This window comes from Dryobates pubescens, chromosome 24 (genome assembly GCF_014839835.1).
Source record: "Dryobates pubescens isolate bDryPub1 chromosome 24, bDryPub1.pri, whole genome shotgun sequence".
NCBI classification, from domain to species: domain Eukaryota; kingdom Metazoa; phylum Chordata; class Aves; order Piciformes; family Picidae; genus Dryobates; species Dryobates pubescens.
Window position 1 is genome coordinate 11,893,812 of NC_071635.1, and position 15,572 is coordinate 11,909,383.

Sequence of the window (15,572 nt, forward strand, 5' to 3'; positions counted from 1 at the left end):
TCCTCTGAAAAGTAAAAAGCAGAAGCACACACATTCAGCCAAGGGAAATATTTACACAGACACAACCCAAGGCAGATGAACTTCTTGCAGGTAAAGTTGTTTGAGGTGGGTTTTTTTTGGGGGGAGGGGTTGGTTTTCATTCAGATAGGAAAATCTGAAAGCATGTGGGGAGTTCTAGTCAAATGAAATCTGTATTGCAAGTTGAATTGAAAAGAAGTGATTCTTAGGGGGATGATTGTGATCCTCAACATTTAGAACATAAGAGCTTTTAGTAGTGTTATTATACTGGACTTGTTGGACTTGATGATCTTTGAGGTCTTTTCCAACCTTATTGATTCTATGATTCTACTGGCTGAAATAACCCAAGCCTCATTTCACTGCTGCTTAGGCATCTAACAAATTAAGCACACCCAAACTAGTCATCCCATCTCCTCCTTCAAGAAAAACAGAGCTATGAGGAATTCCAGAGATCAGTTTGTCTCACCTATCTTAAATGCCTGCCTTGCCATGGGATGCATCCTCACTTTATTCAGGCTTCTTTTTCCCTAGGACAGCTGATGTCAATCACCTCCATACTTATATCATATCAGACTAAATGGCTTCATTAGTGTAGAATAGAATCATTTTCATTCAGGCTGGAAAAGACCATTAAGATTGCATCCAACCATTAACCCAACAAGTCCACTGCTAAACCTTGTCCCTCAGCACCACATCGAAACAGCTTTTCAATCCCTTCAGGAATGATGATTCAACCACTGCCCTGGGCAGCCTGTTCCAGGGCCTACTTGGCTTTAATTAGCCAGTTTTCACAGCAAAGAACATGGATACACTCTCTCCCAAAGGGGTGCTGGGACTCAACACCCACAAAAGTTGTCAACTTTTGAAAGGACAACTTGTGAAAGGTACAATTGAGAGCCAAAATAAGCAACAGTTTCTGTACAGGGTGAAAAAAGTTAGCAAACACTTGAAAATATGGCATAAAGATTATGGCAGTGGCTTCATTTTTAATGTGTTCTCCCAAAAGCACTTAGAAGTTCCCTCCCAAAAATATAAATGGAACATATATCATGGCAATATATTCATATACATAAATGCAGACATTCCCAGGAGACATCGGATGTTCAGCTGCTGAAGCCACAGCTCTGAGCTACCTACCTCTCTCTCCACTGTGAAGAAGCTCCAGAGCCAGCTCCTAAAACACCATGATTGATGGTGAAGTATTTTAAGGCAGACCAAAATCAATGCTGGTTAACTTAAAGCACTACACAGGGAACTGCTGCAGCCTGGGAGCTGATTGACAAGGCAAGGAGCTGGGGACAGGCCATGTGCTAAAGCATCTTTGCTCTTCAGGCACAGCCAGAGGCCACAGCATCCCTGGGAAGGTGCTGCCTATCAGCACTACTGCTTCATGAACCCCACACCATCATGATAAAAAGCAGCCTGAAAACTTTGCAGCTGCCCGTCACATTGGACCCCTCAGTGTATTCTGTCTTGGACCAAAAATGTCCATCTTCAACACTGCAAAAAGGGCACAATACCCAGGAAAAGCTCTGTTGGGTGGCTCTGGTAGTGTTTCACACAACATATCCAACTCAGATTTTATCAGCTCACAGGCACCTCATTAAAAAAATTCAATTCTCTCTCCCCCACCTTTGATTCCTGTGTATAATAGGGATTTACCTACAGCAGCAGCAATGAATTAGAATAGAATAGAATTAACCAGGTTGGAAAAGACTTTTGAGATTGAGTCCAACCTATCATCCAACACTATCTAATCAACTAAACCATGGCACCAAGCACCCCATGCAGTCTCCTCCTAAACACCTCCAGTGATGGTGACTCTACCACCTCCCTGGGCAGCACATTCCAATGGCCAATCTCTCTTTCTATAAAGAATTTCTTCCTAACATCCAGCCTAAACCTGCCCTGGTGCAACTGGAGACTCTGTCCTCTTGTTCTGTTGCTGATTGCCTGGGAGAAGAGACCAACCCCCACCTGGCTACCACCTCCCTTCAGGTAGCTGTAGACAGCAAGAAGGTCTCCCCTGAGCCTCCTCTTCTCCAGGCTAAGCAACCCCAGCCTCACCTCACAGGGCTTGTGCTCCAAACCCCTTGCCAGCTTTGTTGTGCAAGTCTAGGTCCAGACAAGGCATGCATTGCTGGTGTAAGGAAAGAAGAGAGGGTCCTCTGGCTCCCATACAAAAGGTCCTCAAAAGCTGTGGCAGAGTCCAAGGATGGGAAGGGATGGCAGGGACAGACCTGCAGCACTTAGCACTAGAGAAAATTTCAGCCACACTGTGTCCTTGCAGAGATGGGAGCAGGCTTCAGAAATCAAAGCATGCCCCTTTGATAAAATAATGTATGCCTTAGGCCACATAGCAGTCCAGATCAGGAGGTGCAAAGATAGCTCAGCATCTTCACAGGCTTCAGAGGGTGAACAACAGCTCAGCATCTCTATGAGGTGCTGTACTGAACCTTGTCGGTATTTGCTGCTGACACGAAAACGCTCATTTCTGTTGTCTTCGGTGACACTTCTGCCCTAGAAGAGCAGCAAAATCAGCAAAGATAAACAGCAGCACCCACCTAAACAAAAAGGAAGGACTGGATTTCAGCAGTCTAGTTGGTAAAAGGAAGCAAGAGAGAGAAGAAAAAAGACAAATCAAGGATAGCTGAAGTTCCCCGCAGAAGTAGCTTCCCTTGGTCAGGGACCATTGGCCCTAATAAGAAAAATTTGATATGTGAAGTTTATACTTTAGTCCAGCAAAATTTCCTTTATGACTCTGAGGAAAATACCTTTTAAAGAGGCTGGGGGAAAAAAAAATAACTCAGGGCTATAAAAAAAAAATTTTGTGACCTGTTTTTCCTCCCTTTGTGAAGATGCTCTTCACTTCCAGATGTAATAAAAGTCTTTAATGCTGACTTTTACAACACAGGGGGAACTCCATTTCAATAGATTATGTTGTGATTGCATGTGCTAAAGAAACTAAAGCTGAAATTAGAACCTCTGTGTATTTTCAAATAAAGAAATAAGGAGGTTTTTCATTTGGCAGGAGCTTGGGGGTTGGGGTTTTTGTTTTTTCCCCTTCCTAAAATACAGAACTTCACAATCAGTGAGTCATGAGGATTTCCCTTGGGCCAAATCAGCTCCTCACATGAAGGAAACCTGGCAAAAGGTGGTCACTGAATCTAGCTTCAGAAACATTTCTGAACTTCAGCAGTCCACAATGGGAAAATAAAGCACCACTCAGTTCTATTTACAGAGCTCATTTATTTCTAGAAGTGAACACTGCCCACACTGACACTTTCAAGTAATGTGGCACAAGAGGAGTGGGAGGAAACAGTGCTGACAAACCTGGCGTCCCCACCAGCAGTGGTTAGGATGCCTTGCTTTGGACCGCCTCTGGTGGGATCCCATGCACGTAACATCCATTAGCAAAGGAGTGTGGTAGGTGTGCTCCTGGAGGCTGTCAGGCAGTTGACTCTCAGCAGAGAGAGATGCAGTTGGTGTGTTCTGAAGATGCTCCGTGATGTCAAAGGCCAAACCTTGGCCAGCTGAGGTGGTCTCAAAAGCAGAACTGTGACCCACATGCAAATGCAAATTAAACACACACACACACACACTGTCATCACAGCCACTCTCAAAATGTTTGCCTAGAGAAGTTTCAGAGAACACTTCACTTGTGTAAACAGAAAACACTGAAGGCAAAAACGTGGCAGAATGTTTTCTGTGCCTTAACATTACTGCATTCCCACATAACCAGACACTCTCTTTCCCCTGCTTCTGTGAAATGCCACCACAGAAATATGAGAAAGAAAACCAAGTACAAATGGAGGACATTTTCCAGGGCACCCTCCCAAGGGTGCTCTCTAGTCTGGATATATACAACACATACACAAGACAGTCTCCCTTTACTGTAGTGGTCTGGCTACTAGTTGTGCTTTCCTCCCGGTTCAGGAAGTTCAACATTACTCAGTTCCATGAAAGCTTTCATGAAACACACAAAACAGCTCAAAAACAAGGTAGTGCATTCAATATTGAAGCATTATGTTCTTAACAGAGTGATAAAAAACCAAACAAACCTTAATCTTAAGGTTGAGTAGTCTTCGACTAACAATAGAAAACTCCGTTTCTAAGCGTTAAAAACATTCATTCTCTACAGCTACCTGTAAAAAGGGTAAAACTTCAGCTCCTGCTTGAGCCAAATCTCAGCTCAAACAGCATCCTGAAGATGAAATGAGTTTGTTTTTATTAGTTTTGATGGCCTTTCTCTGCTTCTGCTGAGAGAGAAGCGGGAAGAAGGCATTGGCACAGCACCTGTTCCATGGCATCTCAAAGCCCAGTTAATTGGAGCGTGCTTGGATGAAAAGCCCTCAGATTAGGTGCATATCCTACTCAAATCAACAAATCTGTTGTAGCTTGCCTTATATCTTATCCATAAAAAGCTACTGCATTTATTGCCCTGTCTATATAGTATTCCCACCAGTGACTATCATTCACTTCTGCCCACCAACAAGGACAGGAAACTTTAAAATCAGGTTGGCCTGACTGAAAACTGCAGGTCCCTATGCCTCCAGAGAGAAAATACTCAGCAACAGAGGTCACATTCAAATGGTTTGACTCATCTGAAGGTGATCACTCAGTTGCTGTATTTCCTCTACATATGTACACAGAGAAACATTGGTAAAACAAGTCATCAGTTCCAGACTGGTAGAAACTTAAATGTCTCTGAAATTATTGACCGTGGGCTAAAATATCTTCCTGCCCCACTGGTAGAGAGATTAATTCTCTGAAGGTGCTCCCTTCAGCTTCAGTATAACAACTCTGGAGTGAAGGCACTTTGAACTTGTCACCATGAAGGTGTGGTGGAAACAGCTGGGCTTCTGTCTCGGCCTGCTGGTGCTCCCAGCGAGCCAAGAGAAGTCAAACTGAGCTGCCAAAGGGAGTGTGACAGGAAGAGCATCAGTAACTGAAACTCAGCAGAGCTTTATCTCGCCCTTTCCCTGGCGAGAGTTGGGCTCTTCAGGGACAGCAAGCAGGGTACATTCTTCCCAGTACACCTGACTGCTACTTACACATTGCTGAAGCCTATTTTCAGTTGCAAGGCAACCACACTCCAAGTCTGAGGAAGCTATGGTTTGTTAAAAAGTGTGACACTGTAACAAAAGAAAGAGTGGAGAGAGAAGTTCCCTCACAGCACAAAGTCTCGCTTTCTACACACGAACCAACTACATGAACAAAAAGTTTGCAACATCATAAAATACAGTTCTGGTAGCTTGACTTGCTCAGTATCCATCTCAGCTGTGACTTGTTCCTCCAGTTGGTAGAACATCGGGGAGGGGAAAGGAATCTTCCCACCCTCTTCCTCAGGTTGAAATGAGACACCAAGCCAAAAGCTGCACGTGAAGATCATGATTTCTGGTCTTCCTCTGATGGGACAACTTCCAAGAGGATTTGCAGTGTTAGAGTTACCCTGTCTGCAAAGACAGAACATACACATGGGAAATAAGGAGCTGGGGGAAAGGAGAAGGCAGAAAGAGACAGGGAAATTACCTTAGCTCTTGTAGAGCCTTCTGCACAGCTCGCAGCAGCCATATGGGCCAGATGCATACATGACTTAAATGCCTGGTTCAGTCTGGGGGTGGTGTGTGTGCTGCTGTTTTGTGCTTGTTGGGTCTTTTTAAGCTATGCTTTCTTAGCCTCTGATCCAAGGCCATTCATGCACAATAATAATGGAAGGGTGTGGAGGTATAAACTTGTTCCATAAAGCTCTGCATGCATTTAAAGGCTACCTTAAAGAATGGCTGTTCTGCATGACTGCTTAGTTTTAAACAAAATTACATTGCTGCAGTAAAAGCTTGGAGGAGTTAAAACAAGTTAATTCATCTGTGCCGGGGGGAAAGAGGGGGGGAAAGAGGGGGGAAAAGAGGGGGAAAAGAGGGGGGAAAGAGGGGGGAAAGAGGGGGGAAAGAGGGGGGAAAGAGGGGGGAAAGAGGGGGGAAAGAGGGGGGAAAGAGGGGGGAAAGAGGGGGGAAAGAGGGGGGAAAGAGGGGGGAAAGAGGGGGGAAAGAGGGGGGAAAGGGAAAAGTGTTTTGGGTGGGTTTTAGGTTAGTGATTGCTGAATGGCACAGTTAATTTATGTACAGAACAGCAAAAGGGCATTCTCTCACCATTCCTTTAGCTTATCACTGTTTTTTGTTTAGTAACCCCCTTTAAAGAAGCAGGAGTTGTTGTAAGATAAAGTTCTGATTTGCCTTGTCTAGCACAACATGTCAGCATTTACACCAGTGTAAAGCCAGGAGGGTAAAACACTGCAACTCACAGAAGAGATGAACCGAAACAACTTCCCTGCTCTCCTGTCTAAGGCAGACTCTACCATCATTTGCTCTTCTCTCTGGAGGTCACCAGCTCAGTGCAAAGCCAGGCTGCCCTTAGACTATATACTGATGGGGTCAGAGAGGCTGACAGTCCACAGGGACTGCATTTTCCTCCCACCTCCCTCCCCTACCCTCAGCAGGGACTTCAGAGCCAGGCTGAGCATTGTCAGGGTGAAGGGCAGGATGAAAGCCAGCAGCAAGAAGCCAGCAGGGCTTTACCCCTGCTGTCCCACCCCTTCTAGGTTTGAGGATGTGCAAAGGAAGAAGAAATAGAATTTCTGTCAAGCTGAGCTATGGTGCAACAGCTCTTGGAAAGGGGCATGGCAGCAGGGGGACAGCCTGGGCACCTTGAGAGCTGTCTGTGATTTCAAGATCCTGTCCGAGACCTCGCTCTCACTGTGGCAGGAGCCAGGGGCTGCCACTCTTCCGTGTTCTTGCAGTAGTTTTGCTCTGTGTTGAGGTGCAGCCATGGAGGAGCAATTAGACATATGGGGGGCTGTTGGAGAATGGACAATGTAAATGCCACCAAAGGCAGTCAAAATGCACAGAAGAAAGATGTTCAGCCTTGGAGAGGATTTCTTGAGTAATCCATTCAAGGGTTTTGCTCCATCCTGCAATTCCTTTCAGAAATATACTCATTTTCAGGCTGGATCTTTTATCCTGCTACTCATTCTGGCTCCTCAACATCCCTCCCTTGATTCTTACAAAACCTATTCCCAATTTCCAGTCTAATCTCATGTGGGGTTCAACTCTGCTGTGGTGAGATCCCAACTGCAGTATCCAGCTCTGGAGTGAGCACAAGACATGAACTCATAAAATCATAGAATCATAGAACTGTTAGGGTTGGAAGGGACTTCAAGGATCATCCAGTTCCAAACCCCCTGTCATGGGCAGGGACACCTCATACTAATGCAGGTTGCTTAGAGCCCAATCCAGCCTGGCCTTAAAAACCTCCAGGGATGAGGTTTCCACCACCTCCCAGGGAAACCTGTTCCCATGTCTCACTACCCCCATGGTGAAGAACTTCTTCCTAACATCCAATCTGAATCTACCCATTTCTAGTTTTGCTCCATTCCCCCCAGTCCTACCACTACCTGACACCCTAAAAAGAAATCTGTTGGAGTGGATCCAGAGGAGGCTGCAGAAAGGGTCAGAGGGATGGAACCTCCCTTATGAGGCCAGTCTGAAAGAGTTAGGGTTGTTCAGTCTGGAAAAGAGAAGGCTCCAAGGAAACCTTATTGCAGCCTTTCAATGCTAAAGGAAGCCTACAAGAAAGATGAGGACACGTTTTTCAGCAGGACCTCTTGCAACAGGACAAAGGAGATTTAGAGGAGATATAAGGAAGAAATTTTTTCCCAATGATGGTGGTGAAATGCTGGAACTGTTTGCCCAGGTAGGTGGTAGAAGAACCACTCTTGGAAACATTCCAGGTCAGGTTGGATGGGGATCTGAGCAACCTGATTGTGTTGAAGATATCCCTGCTGACTGCAGGAGGATTGAACTAGATGATCATAGAATCACAGAGTTTGAAAGAGACCTCAGAGATCATCAAGTCCAACCTGTCACCCAACACCACATGACTACTAAACCATGGTACCAAGTGCTACGTCCAATCCCCTCTTCAACACCTCCAGGGATGGTGCCTCCACCACCTCCCTGGGCAGCACATTCTAATGGCTAACAGCTCTCTCTGTGAAGAACTTTCTCCTCACTTCCAGCCTAAACTTGCCCTGGTACAGCCTGAGACTGTGTCCTCTTGTTCTGGTGCTGGTTGCCTGGGAGAAGAGACCAATCCCCTCCTGGCTACAACCTCCCTTCAGGTAGTTTTAGACAGCAATAAGGTCTCCTCTGAGCCTCCTCTTCTCCAGGCTAAGCAACCCCAGCTCCCTCAGCCTCTCCTCATAGGGCTGTGCTCAAGGCCTCTCCCCAGCCTTGTTGCCCTTCTCTGGACACATTCAAGTGTCTCAATGTCCTTCTTAAACTGAGGGGCCCAGAACTGGACACAGTACTCAACAACCTTTAAAGGTCACTTGCAACCTAAACCATTCTCTGATTCTGTGGGCTGTGTCTGCACCAGTGCTGTCCTTTACTAAAGCAGCCTGCATCCCACATGGGGTTTCTGAGCAGCAGTCATCTCTCATCTCCAAAGCATGCTGGGTAGCTAAACAAGTCCACTTCCCCAACGAGGTGATTTTGCAAATGGGTAGAGAGCCCTGCACCACCCTGCTGATGCGCTGAGCCGTGCAGCTGAAGCAGCCAGGGAATAACCTTGTTAGCACAGTGCTGTGCTCACACTAACAGGCTCCCACTCCTGCTGGGGGACTACATGAAATGCTTTGTTGAAGTGTAAGTAGATTGGATCAAACATTCTGCTTTGTCTAGAAAAATCAGTTCTCTTCCCACAGAAAGTTGCCCTGGCAAAAATCTGCCTCTTAAATAACAATCTCATCTTTTCCTCTCCTCCTTTACCTCATGTCTGGAGTGACTCTTTCATGCCTGTGTACACTTAATGCATACTGTTTCAAGGTCAGAATAGCAAGCTTGCAGCTGCCCAGTGGCTTCTCTTTACTATATCTCATGGAGGTACCTTAAGTGAATTTGTCCTCATTCAGTACCTTTGAAAAATGCTCTGGGGCTATGCAGTAGAGCTCCCCTAACACTCACAAAACGATGCCAGACTCCACACAGAAGGTTTATTGCTTCTACTGTGAAGAAAGGGAAGAAAAAAAAACCCTATTTATTTAACAAGTAAATCTCTGCTCTGCTCCACCTCCAAACTGTCAGCATCAGTTTTCCTTCCTTGCTGTTGTTATTTTGGGAATAATAATTGCAAGCACACAAGCAGTCTCGTCCCCGGACTGGCAACCACTGCTGTCCTCTGAGCCAGCACACTCTGTCCACCCATAGATATTACACAGGCACCAGACCTTCTTTTGAGAAGGAGAATTTTGTCTCATCTGAAAAGCTGGAAGATTCACCTTCCCTGTTGCAGCTGGCAGAATAAAGCTTCCCATCTAACCAGTCTACCTTAAAGAGATGATTTTTTTTTCCCCCTCACCCAAGTAACACAGTTCAACACTGGCATCCTGTGGCCAGAGATTCAAGTAACTGAATTTCAAAACCTCTGAGGCTTCACTTAAAGTACCAAAAAATCTCCTGGGCTCGATGAGGGAAATTTTTCCTGGTCCCCTAAATGTCAAGGCTGAGAAATAATAAATAGACAACACCCCCCCAGCTGTTTCACAGAATGTCCTTTTGCATTTGCCTGTTTTCATTTGCACTGGAGCAGGACACTCTAAGTAGTTTATAACTTTGTGGATATAAAATCCATCTCCATTTAAAATTAACAACAGCAACAAGAATAATAATAATGTGCTCTGTAAATCCTTTCTCTCCTATTGTCTGTGGATTTCCCAGCAGGAATTGAGAGGGAGAGTCACAGATCCTACAACAGATAGGATCACAGAATCACAGAATGCTAGGGCTTGGAAGAGACCTCTGGAGATCATCCAGTCCAACCCCCCACCCTGCCAGAGCAGGGGCACCCAGGGCAGCTCACACAGGGACACATCCAGGCAGGTTTTGAATGTCTCCAGAGAAGGAGACTCCACAACCTCTGTGGGCAGCCTGCTCCAGGGCTCTGTGACCCTCACAGTGAAAAAGTTTTTCTTCTCTTGCAGTGGCAGCTCCTCTGCTCCAGCTTGTACCCAGTGCCCCTTGTCCTGTCATGGGACATGGTTTAGTTGATTAGATGGTGTTGGGTGATAGGTTGGACTTGATGATCCTTAAAGGTCTTTTCCAACCTGGTTCATCCTCTCCTTTCCTCTCCCCTCCCCTCTCCTTTCCTCTCCTCTCCTCCATATTAATATAAAGAAAATTACCCAGGTAAGGTCTATAGTGTGATAGCACACACACAAAACTCCCATGGTATTACTGTGGGCAGCTCATTTGAAATCACCCCTTCCAAATGAAGCACAAAAGACAAGAGGCATTTTTTATTCAGCACCTCTGCAAATGAATGATTTTTGCTTGGAAACTTTTCATGGGCTGAGTTTTCCTTTTGCAAAAGAAAAGCCTTTTCTTTCCACAGTGCTTAATAAACTCTCCTGCATCCCTCAAATGTTTTGTCTGTGCTTTTGTTTCATGGCTTGAAAGTTGCCTCTCTCTGGACACCTATCACGCTGAGTAACTCAAAAGACAAACTGGGGAGCTGTAATAAATGACACTGATTCCTGTCCAAAAATACTCCAAACAACCCTTCACCAACACATTTTGAATTGCAATAAATGCTTTAGAAAAGCTTCAGAAATGGCATACAAATTATTTTTAGTGAATTTCAGGTGTGAAATGCCACAGCTAAGTCACACAGAAGCTGTTTTCCATGAAGCAGAGAAACAATTTTCATAGAGATGTATCAGGCACAGTGTATCTTACTACACAGTGGGGAGCCATAGGAATGGAATAGAATAGAATAGAATAAAATAGAATAGAATTGAATTAACCAGGTTGGAAGAGACCTTTGAGATCACCGAGTCCAACCTATCATCCAACACCATCTAATCAACTAAACCATGGCACCAAGTGCCGCATCCAGTCTCTTCCTAAACACCTCCAGTGATGGTTATTCCACCACCTCCCTGGGCAGCACATTCCAATGGCCAATCACTCTTTCTATGAGGAACTTCTTCCTAACATCCAGCCTAAAACCTCCCCTGGTGTAGCTTGAGACTGTGTCCTCTTCTTCTGGTGCTGCTTGCCTGGGAGAAGAGACCAACCCCCACCTGGCTACAACCTCCCATCAGGTAGTTGTAGAGAGCAAGAAGGTCTGCCCTGAGGCTCCTCTTCTGCAGGCTAAGCAACCCCAGCTCCCTCAGCCTCTCCTCACAGGGCTGTGCTCCAAACCCCTCCCCAGCTTTGTTGTCCTTCTCTGGACACCTTCCAGCAACTCAACATCTTTCCTAAACTGAGGGGCCCAGATGTGGACACAGGACTCAAGGTGTGGCCTAACCAGTGCTGAGTACAGGGCAGAATGACCTCCCTGCTCCCACTGGCCACACTGTTCCCGATACAGTCCAGGATGCCAAGCCTTGCTCAGCCTGTCCCATTCCAAACACTCCTCTGTGGTCCACAGACACATGGGAGCACCAAGCTCATCTTGTCATCACAAGTGTGATGTCTAAGATGGGAGCTGCAAGCCCTTCCTGTCTTCACAACTGTGATGTTAGAGGGCTGGAGCACCTCTGCTATAAGGACAGACCAAGAGAGTTGGAGCTGTTCAGCCTGGAAAAGAGAAGGCTCCAAGGAGATCTAACTGTGGACTTCCAGTATCTGAAGTGGACTACAAGAAAGCTGGAGAGGGACTTTTCAGGGTGCCAGGTAATTATGGGACTGGGGGGAATGGAACAAAACTAGAAATGGCTAGATTCAGATTGGATGTTAGGAAGAAGTTCCTCACCATGAGGGTGGTGAGACACTGGAACAGGTTGCCCAGGGAGGTGATGGAAGCCTCATCCCTGGAGGTTTTTAAGGCCAAGTTGGATGTGGCTCTGAGCAACCTGATGCAGTGTGAGGGGTCCCTGGCAGGGGGGTTGGAACTGGATGATCCTTAAGATCCCTTCCAACCCTAACAATTCTATGTTTATGCTCTAAACTAATTCTGGAAGTGTAATGCTGTCTCTGTTGATGTAGGGCAACAGCCAGGGGAGGGATATGGGTGATTTAAAACAAAGCAGATGTTTGTAGGGGAAGAAAGGGAGCAGGAGAATCCTGTCAATAAAGTCAATCACTGGCTGAAGAGCAGGCTTGCTGTACACATCTCTCGTTAGGTAGCGGAGTTGATTGTAACCTGCACACCAATGCTGTGGCATGCACTGAGAAGATACTTGCATTGTCACTCCCAGCTCAGAGCAGTTGAAAGGATCAGCTGGAAGGATTTCACGGGATGGGGAGTCCTGAGAAATTCCCAGAGTCAGCATAAAGTAGAGGAGTCCCACGAGAACTTACCTAGGAGCTTTCTAAACCACTTTGGCTTCTTGTCCCATACAATAAAGAGGTAGTAAGCAGGAACTCCAGTCAAAGTTATTGCAAATCCAATCCCTGTATTCACTGGATCAGAGTAAAGTGACAGTGCAACCATGAAGAGGCAGGTGAAGGAAAACAATGCTGGGATAAAAAGAGGCACCTGAAATATAACCACACAAAGAGCTATTACTTCACTTTGACCTGACTGTTGAGGGCTTATGACATGGAATGTTCCATGAAATGCAAATTGGGCAAAGCCCAGCAGCACAGGAGAGTGCTGGGGAAATATGTGCATCCAGAACACACACCAAATGTCAGTGACTACAGAAACTGTAGAGTGCTGCGTGGTGAGCTCCACAGAACTCTTTTAATTACACACTAAAACACTATGGTGCTTTACATCCTTTGAAATATAAGGGCTGTAAATAAGCTACATTGTGAGGAGTCTTTCCTCTAATCCCCAAGTAAATAAGCAAGCAGCTCTCCCCGCAGTAAAGATTTCCTCTTTGATAATTACCTATTAGAAAACATTTTAAAACACAACCAGGAGCTCAAGTCACCTTTTAAAACTATTAAGAACCTATTGATTTTCCTCCTAAGGTAAAAATCAAAATCTAGCAGGAAGGGAGCAAATTAAGCAGCAATTTGACTAGTGATAAAGATATTTGATAGGGTTATGTAGCTGATAGCTCCTGGAAAAAAAAGCACTTTCTTGCCTCTGTGGCTGATAGCATTATCAGTGACACTGTTGAAAGGACAATTAAAAACCCAACAACAAAACCAAATTAATTCTCTCACATTTTGACCCCCACACCACCACAATCCCCACGTTAGCATCTCTCTGAAGGAAATGCCTGCAGGCATGGCTTGTGAGCTGCTCAGTGCAATGGAGAATTCCTTGGAGATTATGCTCTTCCTTTCATGCCTTGAAGCATTACTGCTCCTCTTTTGTGCGCTGTCAAAGAATTCTTCTCCTTCCTTCTTTCTTTAATCAAAGCAAAAATAGGTTGTGCTGTTGACCTTCTTGCTTACAGATACACCCACAGCACATTCTTAGGTTTTTCCACAAAATAGGCTGCTTGGCAATACATAAACAGGGATTGAATCCTCCATTTCTTTCATGATGGACATTATCTTTCTGGATACACAATGGGACAACTTCCTCTGTAAGATATTACTTACAGCAAGCAATAAGAATGGTAGAGCCAAGGCCAAAACAGCTGCTGTTCGATGAGCCAGGCACAGTAATAGCAGTAACTTATTTGGACACTAAATTGGCACATTCCATACAAGAGAGGCACTGAAATTAATGTTTAATATTAATGCTTGACACAAATCCTGGTGGCAAAATTGTTCAGGCCTTTATCAAAGGAGTTATTAAATAGAGGGCTGGCCAAAAATCAAGTTGGCACACAAACCCCAGTATCTGCAGTTTGCCTACACAGGACTAGAGGTATTTACACCCAATTTGCATCATGCTACCTCAAGCTGACAGGCAAAACTGAGCAAACACCTTCACTTTGGCATGGCAGCTTCAGTGGCTGCCCCCCAAGCCCCAGGGAATAGGCAGGAATTCTCTTTCAGGAGGAAACCCAGCCAGGGAAGGATGCAGGAAAACACAGGGAGATCCTTCAGTGCAAAAGACCATTCTCTATTTACCCTGGTTTCCTCAAACAAAAACCCCAAGGAGGCTAGCATAAGAAAATGCTCATTTTTACTGTCTGGCTACATGAGAGATAGAAGGGAGAAGGATTCATGCAAAACAAGAGAGAGCAGAGGTTACCTTGAAAGGACGAGGCATATCAGGACGTTTATATCTGAGATAAATCAACCCAGCAACCACCAGTCCAATAAAAAGCCACCTGGCAAAACTGAGGAAATTCAGGAGGCTGTAGAGATCCCCAGTGAATAACATTATCATTGTGAGAGGATGCTGCAAAAGAAATTCAGAGCATAAGAGGGGTTTAGTGGATTGATCTCTATTATTTTACAGCAGCAATGCCTTCTCTCCCCCACCAGAAACAGGCAGCACAGCCTTTCACAGAAACATCTGGGGGCCACAGACTTCAGGTCTGCCTTTGGCATGCACTCAGGTGTGTGACTGATACCTAGCTGTCCCCTGAGACCAAATTCAATCAATATAGGACAAATAGGTTAGCCTACTGCAGTTGTCCTCACTCACTGCTGAGGCAAATGATAAGAGCAGTTAAATTTTGGTCACATCTGATCACACAAAAGTGGAGGTTTCTAGGTGTGTAGTGGAAGCAAAAAAGACTTCTAGTCCCCCAGGCTGCACCAGGAGGCCACAGCAAAGAGGGCATGGTCAGAAGTAGCTACACACCATGGGATGCCAGCTGGGCACACCAGGTTGATATCAGCTTGTATCTGCAGTTTGTCCTTCAGCCTTGCAGGTTGTAGACTTATCACACATCGGAAATGCAAACCTTTCTTAGCAGAGAGAAGCATGTAGCTGTCACTCAGGTGGCTGCTGAACAGTAAGGAGGAGAAGGGACACTAGAATAAATACATTCCCTCATTAAAAAGCTGCTCTGAGCTACAAGGCTTCTGTGAGGCAGGTAAAGGCTTACACAGAAACTAGAGCGTTGCACCTTGGGTCAGATAATTAGCATAGGCTACAGGGATCTGTTTCAGGCTAGTCTCTGGACAAAAGCAGCATATCTGTTGCTTGGATCAAATCTGCCTGAGACACCCTGTGCTGGCAGAGACACAGTCCTTGCAGATGGGGATGAAGGAATGAGTCAGCTTAACCACAGTCCTTATTGTTCAGAGCAAGGGAAGATCCTGGCAGCAACAGCCCCTCTAGGTTTACAAGGAGGCAACAGGTCAAATGAACTGCAGATGAGGTAAAACCCCAAGCCAAATGTTTGGCTAATGAAAACTAACTTGTGTTAGTTATCTAGGCCCACAGCCCCCTCCTCTCCCCCTCCTTTTTATTTTGTTTTGTTTGTTTTTAAAGCAGTGAAGGCAGCATGGATTTGAACCAGGAGGATCAATATTTCAAATATGGGTCTCTGGCTTCCAACCTCTAATGACTTACAAAGTGCATGGCTCTTTACTCACAGATATTAAGCAAACTTCTTCTCTGTAAAGGTCAAGGGAAGTTTTATCAGTGAATTATAGTGGGCAAGATTTCTGCTATATAGACTCAGCCCCTAG

General features: G+C 45.4%; 1 protein-coding gene across 1 annotated transcript in view; it reads right to left on the reverse strand.

Moving 5' to 3' along the window:
- Positions 1 to 4,140: 4,140 nt before the first annotated feature.
- The window catches only part of SLC7A11 (solute carrier family 7 member 11), a 67,360-nt gene continuing 55,928 nt past the window's right edge, over positions 4,141 to 15,572 (reverse strand). Inside the window, exons 10-12 of the mRNA XM_009896727.2 lie at positions 14,179 to 14,328; positions 12,378 to 12,555; positions 4,141 to 5,474 (exon numbers count right to left, since the gene is read on the reverse strand). Of these exons, the coding sequence (XP_009895029.1) occupies positions 5,407 to 5,474; positions 12,378 to 12,555; positions 14,179 to 14,328 (396 nt within the window). The 3' untranslated portion in view covers positions 4,141 to 5,406. The remainder of the gene's footprint in view (positions 5,475 to 12,377; positions 12,556 to 14,178; positions 14,329 to 15,572) is intronic.